The sequence below is a fragment of the Brachionichthys hirsutus genome, chromosome 10 (genome assembly GCF_040956055.1).
Source record: "Brachionichthys hirsutus isolate HB-005 chromosome 10, CSIRO-AGI_Bhir_v1, whole genome shotgun sequence".
Classification (NCBI taxonomy): Eukaryota; Metazoa; Chordata; class Actinopteri; order Lophiiformes; family Brachionichthyidae; genus Brachionichthys; species Brachionichthys hirsutus.
Genome location: NC_090906.1, coordinates 3,217,104 through 3,231,857, shown reverse-complemented (window position 1 = coordinate 3,231,857; position 14,754 = coordinate 3,217,104). Strand labels below are relative to the sequence as shown.

General features: G+C 42.3%; 1 protein-coding gene across 1 annotated transcript in view; it reads left to right on the top strand.

Moving 5' to 3' along the window:
• Window positions 1-969: 969 nt before the first annotated feature.
• Window positions 970-14,754, top strand: part of LOC137900042 (gamma-aminobutyric acid receptor subunit beta-2-like) — a 28,567-nt gene continuing 14,782 nt past the window's right edge. The window contains 3 exon segments of the mRNA XM_068744087.1: window positions 970-1,052; window positions 1,202-1,293; window positions 1,816-1,883. Coding sequence (XP_068600188.1) covers window positions 970-1,052; window positions 1,202-1,293; window positions 1,816-1,883 — 243 coding nt within the window.

Sequence of the window (14,754 nt, the reverse complement as noted above, 5' to 3'; positions counted from 1 at the left end):
AGTTCTGCCCTTTCAGATAAATGGTCCATTTATTTAATTCACAAAACCCCCTCAGCTCAGACAAAGTCCTGCGTTCTGTTTTCAGATTCCAATATCTAATAAAAGCGAGTCGAGAAACTTTTAAAATGTATAGAATAATCTTAGACCCATAGACTCGCTGACGTAGCGTCCGCGAATGATCCCAATTCCACGACGATTCGTGTGTAAGTTCGCCCAGTGGCGCACGTCCTGCTTATACCACGCAGTGCGTGCGTGGGGCCACAAGCGCGTACACACACACACACACACACACAGGGACTCGAGAGCCGTGCCGCCTGAACGCAGCCTCCCGGAGTATTAATAAGAAGCCACGCGTGGAGATCGATGCAGTATGTGCATAGCGCGGTACCTCTGGGGTTTATGTTTGGACACAACGGTAGTGATCGGGGAGCCCATTCAGCACCACGGACAGAGCCAGAGGGGGGGGGGGGGGGGGGGGTGAGGTTATAACACGAGTCTCCAGAAGTGACACACATTTATTTACACGAGCAGCTGTCCAGTCCAGACGAAAAGCGCTGCGGGGGCTGCGGGGGCTGCGGGGGCTGCGGGCGTGTGCGTCTCGCTGATGGGTGTCTAAAGAGGAGGGGAAAGAACGAAACAACCCCACCCACACTTCCCACCTTGCCCACGGGGACCCGAACCGCAAAGCCCCCCCTCCCCCTCCCGCGTCACATTCCCCGCGTCCACATCAGCCCACTTTGCGTGAAAAGAACTCCGGGAAACTCCCGCACGCTTCCCGTGTTCCCCTTTAAATCCATCCAAGGCTCGAGTCCCGACATCTGCCGCGAACCGACGGCAGCAGCGGCGGTGCTGCCTCTTTCTTAATGTTGCGCCCGGGAATACGCATGCGCTCCGCATTGGAATGACCGCCCTGACGAGAATAAGTTGGAGCTTCCGTCTGTCTTCGCTGAAGCTCGAAGAGAGACAAATATGAGAGTGTTTAGTAAAAGAAGGATGAGATGCTTCTGCTACTGGCTGTTCCTCCCCATGATGGCCGCGGTGAGCGTCCAAAGGTAAGAGGACGGATGCTGCGCTCGTTCCTCCAGTGTGACAGGCTGCATGGAGAATACTTGCACTTTACGGTTCAATAATGTCTCGTATTTAAATCGGCTTAGCACCCTCTCTCTCTCTCTCTCTATCTCTCTCTGCCTCGCTGTCACAGTGCCAGTGACCCGAGCAATATGTCTTTGGTTAAAGAGACGGTGGATAAACTGTTGGACGGATATGATATCCGATTGAGGCCAGATTTCGGAGGTAAATGAGCTCGTTTTTTGTTTTGTTTTTTATTCCTAACTCCGTTTCAGTCCACGCCTTGTCAGCCTGGGTAACGCCGCAGCGTTTAAAAAAAATGCGTTTCCGTAAGCATTTAACATTTAAAAAAAATCTAGTTTCGCACAGTCGAGACAAGAATGTGTCAAAACAAGCTCGAGTGCTGATAAAACGGGAGAACACATGGATGAAGGGGTGGAGGGTGAAATATATACCAGCACATCCGTGCGAAAAAGACAATTCAGCTTCCCGTGTCCTCTGCACGGTCGATCATATTTATCGTTGTGTAAACACCATTTGGGGAACCCCTCCACATGTAAACATGTCAACAACTTTTCCAAAAATTACCAACACACCCTTTGCTTGGAACATCGATCAATTATCGGGCTGACAACAGCACAAAACTGTTTCCCTATTATTAATAATTAGCGTATTATTATTATCATCATTATTATTATTATTATGTATTGCACCTGACGGCATCTTTTCCCTGTCGCTCTGTGGCAGGTGCCCCTGTCGGAGTGGGAATGAACATAGACATTGCCAGCATAGACATGGTATCAGAAGTCAACATGGTAAGTAGGTCATTATCGCCTCTCGTCTGACGACGGACCTGCAGCAACCGGGGGAAATGCGCTCCCTTATCGGGGAACCCCTCCGCAGCCACAGCGCTATGTGCTCCCCAATACTGACATTGACTTGCATCTAAAAGCATTATTCTCTTTGTGTTGAAGGTTGATTTCATTTAACCTTTCTCATCGCGTTTAGATTGATTGACATGCTGGGGAGTGTTTGGTTCAATTTAAGATCCGTTATTTGCTGATTCAAAGCATCTGAGTCAGAATGAATAATTCCAGGATTTTTTTTATTTATTTATTTTTGCTTTGGGATGTTTTATAGGGGCTGTTGGTAGAACGTGCCCTCATTAAACACACGACTTTATGTTCAGTGTTTAGGTTGGTGACGTAAAAGCTGGTCTGTGGCTGTTCTGCACGCTAGAAGGAGCGTCAGTGGAGGAACTTGAGAGCTGTGGGCAATGAGTCGTGGAAAGCAAGCTTTGCCTCGTGCAAGTGCGCCTCCTAGTGATGAGATGGTAGAACTGCAGCTGAGTTTTTGGAAGGTCACTCGTCGTGACTCTTGTAAAACTTGACAAGGCGAGCAAAATGGATACTTACGGCAATTTACATGCATTTTCTTTACAGATTTACAGATATATATATTTTTATAGCACTTTTCTTCAACAGAGATGTTTGCAGTTGTTTTGGAGGTTCTGGCTGTGAGTCATATTGCGATGACAAGGAATAACACATGAGAATATTTTTTGCAGCAGCTCTCAAAGGCTGTTCCTGGTGTTCTTGATGGGCTTTTATATTCTACGTAAATGTGTAAAGATGAGACGAGAAACCAGGATGATGATGATGCTGGCAATACTGTAAAGATGAAGAGGAGATATTGTTAATGTCTATTTATGGAAGGCACACACAATCACAGGCACACACACGCAAATCTATATATATATATCATGCATGTATATATCCCTAGCTGTCCCTAATCTATTTATCTGTTAATCGATTAAATCCATTTCTGATATGACACTCTAAACATAAAAATAGCAGCGGCGACCCATTAGATCCTCATGAAAGAACATCACATGTGTGCATGATGATTTTGGCATATTTGATCTGCCCCTTGTTTTCTATAAATGTAACCAATTTTCAGGGCAGCAGCTGGTGCGGAAACATTTTCCTTTCGTATATTCATGCTCACTCCCATCTGCCCGCCTGTCTGCTGGCTACTTTGGTCCCGGGATAGAACTGCCCTGTGCACATTCTTTTACTGAGGGATGCAGCCAAATGTATCTCATAAGCATTCATGTTGAAAGCCCTACATTAGCATTGGAGCGCTAAACAGATGACAACAAAATGTGTGTGTTTTTATATATATATTTTTTTTTTTACCAAAGGACCATTTGAATATGGAACGGTAAAAAAGGTTTATTTTAATCCCGGTCTGGTACTTGGTCTAAGCAAACACTCAACAACGAGACAGGCCTTGAGCTCATTTTAGATGAGTCACCAAACCAGATAGGCCTTCAAATATGCATGGCCCATAAAACATGACGTCCTCACCAGTTGTCACTGAAACAGTTCTGAAGCTCAAATGCACAACCTGATCTTTAGAAATCAGCTTGGTCTAAACCCGAATCTACCTTTGGTCACATTTCTAGAAAGAGGACTCGAAGACTGTGCACCGATTCAATTGCTGACTTTACTGAGTCACACACCATATAAATAAACCGCATTAAGAATGCTGCGACTGTGGCTGGTGTTCATTACGCAACGGTGAAAACTTGCTGGTTTCCAACCCTGAGGGTGAGAATGGATAGGATATGTTACCTTTGGGGGTCAAACCTTTCACCCTTTATTACATGGCAGTTGCGAGATAGACACAGATGTGGACGCGAGAGCTGACATTAGTGTGTTACCATTAGAGCAAGACGCAGTTCTGCTATTAGAAGGGAAGGTCGTGCACCTACGGCTGTTGTGGGTTCATTCTGCATGACTCAGAAGTGGACATATAGGGAGGGACACACATTGAATAGGCCACAATTCAGGCACTGGTCAAATGAGGGAAGGAGATTACATGCACACAACAGTTATGCAGAGGGATTGGTTGCTTTCTTTTTGCTTTCTTTTTCTCGAAATTATCTATTGGGAACTTTTGCCATTTAATCTCCATGTTTGTTTCCGGCTGAGCCCCCGAGCGCTTGAATCCTAATCCAACAGCTTTCACTGCGGAAGAAATACTTTTTTCTGAGCATGTGTCCTTCTCCAAAAGGCAGATATACTGTTATTGTGCACATAAAGGTCAGGAGGAGCTCATTGATTGCTGGAGTGGGACTGAGAAATTCAGAAGCCCCAATTTAAATGCCGAGCTATTTTTTTTTTATCTCACAACAGAAGATATTTCCAATGGGAATATTACCAAAGACAGTTTTATATATACAGTACATATAGGGAACATGCATCCACATTATGCTCTTCAACTGGCACAAAAAGAGTTGCATACTCTTTTTTAAATATATGGTGTGCACTTTTGCCACTGCATACACTGTCAGTTTGTCTGACTTGAATTCATCAAAATCTTACTCGAGAGATGATCGCCACAGTCTTTGTCTGCATTGAACATATTTGCAGGATTCGACTCTATGATGGCTGCATAGAAACTAATAAAAGTGTAGAAGCTGTGTGGTGACATGCAATAGGAAATGCAACTCCTATTGTGGTGAGGAAATTGAGAGAAATGTGCTAAACTCAATTAAATGTGAGAATTCTTGAAGCACGCCAATATTTATTTTCTCCAATTAAGTGCATCTCCACGCTATCGTCAAAACCAAAAAAAAGTAACTTATCTAATAAGCAAACAGGGATTGGCTTTAGTTCATAGTGATTGTGAGTGATGTGGTTCATCTATACAACAGACCAGTCACTGCAGCTCTATAGGCCTGTTAGACAGTAGCGTCTTATTGTCTTGACACTGGGCTCACTGCAGGCAGTTGACTGCATGTTGTCATCGTGCCATTTTCTCATTGTAAGGCCATAATTCCCACATCTGTCCTACATCAAGCTGATGTTTCTGAATTAATTAATCCTGCTGTTTGTCTCTTGGCCAGCCGTTATTTCTACCAGAAAGTCCTGTAATAAAGAAATGTTGATAAACTACAGCTTTAAAGTTTGTTTCTGGGAAATTCTGTATCGTCAACCCCTTTTTAAGGTCAGTGAAGGGAGTCAACTTGTGTTTCTGCCAAATGTTTCCAATAATCAATTTAACTTTTAAGGTCAGATTTCCAAGGCAATCAAACGCACCATTTCCAGCACGTATAAGCATCCTACCACTTCTGCCTTGTGTGTATGATTCTCTGCTCTGTGTTGTGCTATGAGGATAATGGTGATCAATGGGTGGGGCCTATTGTTAGTTTGTTAATCAAGATAACATGTTCAGACTGACTCACGCAACATGATACCCCACAAAGTGTAAGTGGTGTGAGATTGTTTTACTTCAGCTCATCCATCTGCACTGAACAGACAGAGGTCTGTGTGTGAGTGTGTGCCTGCATGTATCTGTACTGAATACGTCTAAGAGTGAAGCTAAAAAAATAGCCTCTTCATGGGTTTCTCCATGTGTTGAGACACATTTAGAATGGGCACTACACTCACTGTACTTGATCACTTTTCCAATCCAGTGATTGATCTAGCACAGCATGTCCTGTTTTGTCCGATTTTCTCTTGTTCTTGACCTCCAAGGTCATCCTGCAGAACGCCTTCTGATGTCGCCCATCCCCACTCTCCCCAACAACCATTTGGCAGTCACTGATCTCTTTCCGATTGCACCTACACAAGATAATACTACTAATAATAATAATAGTTATAATCGCAACAACAAGATAATAATAATAGTTATAATAATTAGATACATTTTTGGGTGATCCCAATCGGAATGAAAAGTCAAAGCAAATTTACAACAGTGCATTATGGAAAAATCTTAAAATTAAACAAACTCAAATCTATCTTGTCTTAAATGAAGGCTTTGCTGACCCCAAAGATGTCTGTGGTTTGTCACCATTTCATCTGGAATCATAAGATTTCATCTGTGTCTGTGTTCATCTTTACATTAAACATACAAAAATGAACGATTTTGCATTCAGTATAATGATTTTAGCATCTTTCAATTATTCATAGATTAACCCATGAGGTTCTGCTGCTTTGCGTTGCCATCAAAGCTTTGTAATTTAACTTCATTTGATTCACGTTAGACAGGAACACACAGATGCCACACAGTGTGGAAACGCACGCCGCTTGCATTCAGTTGGATACAACACAAGATCCTGCTTCATCACAGGTTGTCAAAATCCAAGCTGATGATGGCCAAAAGAGATGACAGGTTGAGATTGGTTTTCACAGCAGCTGAACATAACACTGAAAACTGATAATGGGATAATGCCAAGAGGAATAATGAAGCACTTCACTCTCTTTGACTATGTGCCTGCATTTTAAATATATATACCACCGATTCAAGTGGTATATATGACAGTATGACACATCTCCCCCCCCCCCCCCCCCCCCCTCCGCAAGGAGGTTATATTTTTGACACTGTTTGTTTGTCTGTTAGCAGGATTATGGAATATCGCTGGCTGCATCCTGATGAGAAAAAAAATCTGAAGATGGGTCTTTGTCTAAGATCCCATTAAATTTTGAGAGCGATCCGGATACCCGTCCGGATACAAATAACAACAAATAACAAAAAGTGTCCAATCACAGCTGTCCAATCACCGGGTTATCATTATCAACTCAACTTTATTTCTAAAGCACTCTCTCATGTATAACCGTATACTTTTCTCACGTGTGCTTCCTGGTGGTTGTTGTTACACACTACAACTACTGCTGGAAAATCAATTTCCTCCGGCCCCACCACTTTGCTACAGGGAAATTTGTAAATTAAAGTAGCTACAACTGTATGTCTGGGTTTGTGTGACACGCATGTCATCATACAGTACAATTTGAATTTGAATAAAAATGTGAAAGAGGTTCAACAATCAGTCGTCACAGAATAATGTAACTTTTTACATTGCTCCATCTTTACCATTATCCTTGTGTCATAATGCCAACCTCTGTACATTCTGTATTTTCTGACATGGAATGAGCCCAACATACAAACGGATTTCTTCACTCAATGCTTATATTTGTATCAGTTGAAATGCAAAAGCCAACAATTTAATTGTAAATGATGGACTTATTAAAAAGTAATTAAAATGCAATTGCAGGGACATCCTATTAAAGGGGACATTATAAACCTTTTCCACAAGTTAATGCAGTTCCCAGACACATGAAATATCTGTGCCAGTCTTTGGTCAAAATAGCAAACAGATGCTTGATTACAGAACTACGCAAACTAGGCAGGATTGTCTTGATGGTTTAATTTCACAGTTTTTGGGTTGGTAATGACCCGAAACCACCAAAATACGAGCACAGAAACATGGGAAAGGTGATTTTAAAATTTAAAAGACGTACTTCTCTGGGGGTAGATAGGTAGACCTCCGTGAAGGTGGCCCCCCTCGATTGTGTTGCTGCAGCTATTAAGTAATTAAGAAATTACTCAGCACCCCCCTCCATATCCAAATCTCTCCAAACAAGTCGCAAACGTCTGTGCTACGTTTGTGCTAATATGGATTTAATTTTTGTTTACGTTTTATTATTAAATCAGGTGCCATCACCGCCTGCATCCGTAAAACACATGTACAAACACAAAGGTTAATACAAATACTTTGATTAAGATAGAGACGATTGTTTTCACACTCACATTATTAGACCTGACTCATAACCCTTTCAGTTTGTCAGCTAATTAATAAAGAGCAAAATGAACTGACTGTTCAGTTTCAGGGCTGCAGCAGTGGTGTGTAACACAAGATCAATTGTCTAATGCCTTAACTTAATGACTGCAATGATGACCAACAGCATGCTTCCTAAATGCCCCCTGTTGTTTTACCACTCTGTAATTATTAGGTCTATTGTTGGATTTGGTTGGAAATGCACACGCATGCAGGCACACACACACACACACACACACAGATGATGTCTTCATAAAACAGTGCTTGTAAATTATTTTCTGTTGAGGCCCCCCCTCGAGAGAAGAAAGCATTTTGTGCCCCCCCACCCTCCGCCAAGGCTATAAATAGTATAATTTGTCTACAAAGTTATGTTGCACGTACTCGTCCTCTGCATAATATTGTATCATTATTAACATTACAACAAAGAATAATTGTATTAATCTTGTTTTTTTAGTCTGAATCAAACATGATTGAAAGTGCATCAATTTGCCTCAAATCCAACAAAATGTAATCCATGTTTAAGTGTAAATGGTAGCGGAAGCAGCACAGCGAGGGCGGACCGCTCAACCGAGACCTGCGGAGGTAGGCTGTCATGGTTTTGAGGCAAAATCTATTATTGCGCTACTGTCAGAGTTGGGTATTTGTGGACGGAGCTTGAAGCATGTAGTTAGGAACAGTCTGGCGAATGGCTGTGGGTACGGAGTAGCGTGTTTCCTGGGGTGCTGCTAGTTAAGGAAACTGCATTTGGCTTGTCAACCCCCTGTTAGAAGAAGCTTTATTTTGTCAATAAACAATTTGTGCAACAAAACTCCAAGGTCAGAAATGGAGAGTTAGTCCTGAGCTGCCGCGACCTGAGCGGCGCCGCCACTATGGGCTAACATAACCTAATAACCTAATGGATGTTTTTATTCGAACTATGGCAACCCCCATAGGAGGGGTTGCCATCGCCACGGCAACACCGTAAAAACAACAAGCTCGAGCTGCGCTCGTCAACTTGTCGTCTTCTGCGTTGCAAAAGCAATAGCCCCTTACGCCTAGGATAGGCGCTCGGGCCTAATAAAGCAGCCATCTCTCTGAATTGTGTCCTTGGGTGAGACCACGTTGACTCGTGTCTCACACTGGGGTATCAATGTGAATGCATGAATATCAGGTCGTCATTGCAAGTTCTGGTTCTCAGCTGACCTACCTTGTTAAATAAAGGTTGTTGTTGTTGTTGTTGTTGTTTTTATCAGCAGACATATGAAATGTATGTGTGTAATATCTTTAAGAAGAAGCTGACCAATGACATCAATTGATTTTCTCCCTCATGTCACTCTGGTCAACCTTCATACAGGGTAAATGACAGCTGAAAATTAAACCTCCATCAACTTCCCTTTGGCCTTCCAGCATGATTTAGAGACTGACCCCCCCCCCCCCCCCACACACACACACACACACACACACACACATCTGCTGCTCGCCAGGGACAAAGAAGCACCTGCAGATGCTCTAATCAGCTCAGACGAGTTGTATGTCATCATTTACGCTGCACGATTGCCAACTGAGACCCGCAGAACTGCGGGTCTCAGCTTTTGTTTAGGCTGTCTGACTGGCAATAGCATCCATCTTGGAACAAACAGGCCACACAACTCCCCTTCACCATATCCTGTATGCTCCCCTGTTGCAGCTTTACTACATGCAGCGCACAAGCTGTTCCAGATACCAAGCTGAAACCTCGGATCTTCAGAGACTCGGCTATATACGTCACTCAGCTCTGTGGGTATCGGCATGTTTATTATTAGGCCTCTTTGAAAATGCTGTGCCCTATGCCAGCCTCCTCATACCCTGTTCGTGAGATAGGAAATTGCAAGCCACTTGTATTTTGGAGGGCTTTTGGCAGGAAGTGGAGTAGATAGATGATAGACTGCAATATAGACATAGAGCTAAGTGGGGGGAGGGATTGCATTTCCTTCCCACTAAAGGTGCTTCCAAGAGAGACAGAGAGATACAGAAAGAGAGGATGCAGAGGCAGATTGCATTAGGATTCAGTCCCACAATTCAAGGTCACTGCACTATAATAATTGAAAGCACTGTGTACCTCTTTCTGCCCCTCCCCTACTGATTTGAAGATAATCTTTTATGGGACCATCTAGCACCTCAAAGGCTGATTCAACACCTTATCTGTCCTCTGGATAGCTCCATGTGCAGCATTTCTTTAGTGGTAATGATGTAATTCTAAGCCACTCACACTCACCTCCAATGTGTTCTCACTTTGCACCCCCCTCCCCCCCCCCCCCATTACACGCGCATGATGCAACAGGAATGCCACTGAGACTGAGGTAGACAGATGAGAGGGAATTTAAGAGGGAGAGGCAGAGGTGTAGGGAGAAGAAGATGGAATGGATCTTTGTGTAAAGGCATGAAGGGGAAAGGGTGATGGAGTTGGAAAGAATAGCAAGAGAGAAAAAGAAAGCCAAGAGATTAGACAGGAGGAAGATAGAGAGAGGGGGGGGCAATGAAAGTAGTCAACGCAGGTGCTGAAATCAGAGAATGGGTATGAAGAGCTTTGATAATAAAAGTGCATCGCTGCTCGACTGAGCTTTCCAGTGCATTTTATTAAACCCCCCCCCCGATGGCTTTAAGCAAACTCACCACACCATTCCAGAACTCCACAAAAGGAAACTGCCTTTGAGGGTAACTGGGGGGGTCTGATTCATTTCTAATTCTGTTCCATTTCTTTTCTTCTTGCCCGTCCTTTATCTTCATCATATCCCATCCCACCGTGTCACTCCCCGAACGCTTATCAATATTCTTGCTACGTTTGAGGTAGAGCAGTGGTCTACTCCATCAGAGAGTTGATGCTTCAATCAGTCCCTGCATCTGTATGCTGAAGTCTCCTTCAGTGAGACACTGAGCCCCAATTTGGTCCCAATGGCTGTTCCATCAGTGTGTGATTAGTGAGAGATTGTGTGAATGGTTACGGCCTCTGATTGCAGGTACGCTCTCTGATAGTGTTGTAGTACTCGAGACCGGTCTCGAGACCACTTTTTAACGGTCTCGGTCTCAAAGGCATTTTTACTCTGTCTCGTCTCGGTCTCGGACAGGGTTGACTCTGGAGTTTTGTATGAGACCAGGTCAGCACTACTGTGATAAGTGATAAACGCAGAATGCAGCAGCTGCGTTGCCTCACCGGTGTCACCTGGAGGGACACGCCCCCTGCACGCAGAGAGTGGATGAAGGCGAGTGGAGACGCAGCGCTCCGGAAAATCATCCAATAAAAATGTCGGCAAACTCTTCAAACATGAAGTTTGGTTTCCAAAGCCAGCGAGGACACACAAAGCTGACTTAAAGCGGCTGGAGACGAGACGAAAGCTCTGACACGCTCTACTAGGTACACATAATTACCTGTCAATCACAGTCTAATGTTAACACAATCAAGATGTTAATGTAATAAATAGGGAGACATAATGTTAACATATTTGTCTGTGGAGTTGTCATACACTGTCTGCAAGTAATGTATGTATGCATACAGTGCACATCATTTTGATTATGGTCTAACCTGAGAAGAATGCAGAATATCCAGCCGATATTGAAAAATAGGATTCTGCCAGTGAGTAAAGGGGATGTGCTTTTTTTTTTTTACCCCATACCAGCCTAATTCTATCATGGCAAGAAACATAACCCAGTGCATCGGTTAGCAAGTGTCGAAGCCGATTTAAAGTGAGATGGCCAAACAGCCTTAAACTGGCCTAAACCAACATTGTTATCTTGTTAACTAGCAAATAGCATACGCTATTGACTAACTAAGTAACTGGTTGACAAACAAAGGACTAAAATCAACATTGTCCAATAAAGTTATTCTTTTCAACTTTCAACGAGATTAACAGGAGCAGAATATTGTTGAGAGCCAGTGTAAGAATAAACAGCTTGAGAGCAGATTTCATTTTTCATTTTGTCTAAGGCACAATCAATCACATATTAACACTAGCCAGGATAAGGAAACACGCCAGGGGTCTCAGGCAGACTTAGAACTTCCTGTGTGAGTGACAGCTCCGTTATAAGATGAAATGAGTGTGTGTGTAAGTTGTGTCTGCAGGGTGACACTGCACATCCAACATGGTTCTAGTCGGACTACTGTAGAAAGATGGTGTTATCGTTGCACAGATAAAATCCCATCTTTCATTTGGGCTGATTCTGGGCCAATGTTGGGAAAAAAAGAATAATAGAAATGTGTTCAAAACCTATGCTTCATGGCGGAGATAGAATTAGAAACCACAAGACGTAAATGAGAGTTGTAACAATTAGTTGGAGTGCCTGTGACAATATCAGCATCAGGGCTTAGTGTCCAGCGCAGCGTGGAGGATGAATGGGGTTGACGAGGTCAGACTGCAGCTGCTGCATTTTATTTCATTTTATTTCTTTTTTGCTCCAATTGGCTTTTTCATCCTCAAATTAATGCAAATTGCTGCTGAACTATTGAGGCAAAAATCCTGAAGATAGATTGTTTTTTTATATATATATATATAGTATTTGGCGAATGCTGATGCGCTGAACTACAAATCAATGTTGCATTATAATATCCATAATACCACGACGAGTGCAAAGTTTATGATTTGTTATGCATTTAAGCAATAAGATTCCTTACGTGTCCGACATTCACGAGTCACCCCACCATTCAAATGATCTGTGACTCAAAGTGTATTAGGCCCATCCACGTCATAAAATGGCAGTTTAAGGTTCTGCTCAATTTGCTCGCCTGAAGGCTTGACTGACCCTGAATACACTGTAGAGTCTGGAACTCATGTTGGAGAAATCTCACACAGTCAGTGTTGACACAGCCTTTAATGCAGCAGCAACTTGCATATGTGCAGAACTGCTGTACAGCTCGTGGGCTGGGGCACAGATTCTGTTTTCAGCATGTGTTTTAATCAGAAGCACAAATCAGAAGCACAATCAACCAGAAAGGACCCAGATTCAACCCATGCATGATTACCAAAAATGAGTTTTTTTCTTTTCCATTCTTAATAATGTAGTTTTATTTATGTTGCTCTTATTGTTATGAGTCAAAAATCAATTTTGTGAAATGTGATGGAAATCTTTATTTAAATTTTTCGAAGAGCTTGCTTGGGCACGAAAGAAGCGAGAATGAATATAGAACAGAAATGAGTCACATCTCAGTTTTTATCCACACGTCAAGAACATAATACAGAATGTTCCTCATCATTTTTCCCACAAGCCAGCACAGAGTCCCGTTTACAAGCTTCTATTAATAGGATCGACAACTTAAATGCTCTGTTTTGTGCACTTACTAAAAAGAATCTCACTCAGCTACAGCTGGTGTTTTGCAGTTCATGCTTTTAAAAGCCATGTCAAGACCCAACTTTTCAGTCTGGCATTTAATCCGATCTTATCATTGTTATTATTATATATATTTACTTGTTTGCTTTTAATATCCAACTGTTATGTGTCTATACATAAAAAGGAATAAGGGGGGGGGGGCTGTTTTTGATTATGTTGTCTGTTAGACTATGTTACACTATGTCTGAAAAGCGCTGTACAAATAAATCATGGATGATTGACTGATTACAATTTTCTTCACAGAAAATGAACAACCCCCCCAGGTTGAAAAATGAATAATGACATAATTTTAGTAACCATCAACATTTATTTTCATTTTAATTAAATGAATACAAACACTGTTGGATGCCAGCTGTGGGAGTGGGTGTTAATTACATAAGGGCTTATAATTAATGGCAATAATGATTTTCACATTCTGTAGTGGACTAGTTTAACCACATAATAAGCATTTTCTTGTGTATCATTTTCTTCTTCTTGGCATCTTGGCAACAATATATAAATTCAACATAATCCTTCCTCGCTGGCTCTCTATAACTCATCTTATGACCCAATGCTCATTGCGGCTGTTATAACAGCCTCTCTTGCACATAGGAGCACACAGTCATTGTAGTTATTCTGATGACTTATAACCTCCTCCTCCCACAAATAAAGACAGAGGCAGACTTTAGCTGTCTCTGAGGAGAGCTTTAGTTTCACAGTGAACTGGGCCATAGTGGCACCTTGTCCCACAAAGCAAACCACAAGTAGGGCTGCAGTAACAGGCTCTCAGGAATGACAATGCAAATGTTCACTCATTTTAATTATTACAGTACAGACATAGCAGCTTAAGAATGGCTAAACAATTAGCCAACCAATTCAACATTACTTTTTTTGTTGTCACCTTTGCACTGAAATTGATGAGAATCGACATTGCAAAATGCATGTTGCACATTGAAATCACTCCATGCCAAAACCATGAAGCAGACGATAAATAGCAAGAAATTTTTGGCGGTAACTATATGCACAATAAATGTAATGATTAAATGTTTTACAAATATCAGTAAACAATGACAGTGCACTGAAACAAGGCAACAGTTCTCGTGCAAAAGTGTTGCAGTCATTGGATTATTATCATCATCATCATCATCATCACCATCCTGTCTTGTCATAGGGTAATCATGAAATGCTTCTGTTTCTGAAGAATCTGCTCACTCTGCTTGTCCAGGAATTTGTATAGTGTGGCAGAAGTGACATTTCTGGATTCTGAATTTGAAGTCAGTCTGATACCGATAAACGAGCACCGTGTGTAGCGAAATTGAGACAAAGTGTCTCAAGAATGGCTTGTAATTGAGCCAAGCGCACCGTACAGCAGGTAGCTTCAGAGCACTCCTTTCATGATCCTTTTGAGTGTAGTTGAAGTTCTGTTCAAGCCAACGCTAAGACTCCTTGAACCAATCAAAGCTTGTGAGGCTGCATTTAAGGGTCCACTTTCAACTGCTTACAAACACCATTGTCATCTAAGGCAGAGAATGCAGCTGAACTAGCGTGAGGTTCATGCATATATCAGAAATGGTTGGAAGATGATGATCATCTCCTTCACTCTGTTCATTATAACAACGGAAATCCACACAAAACTAGAGAACTACAACAGGAAGTCAGCCTACCGTAATTCCCGGTGTACAAGCCGCTACTTTTTTCCAATATTTTGAACCTTGCGGTTTATGCAACGACGCGGCAAATTTACG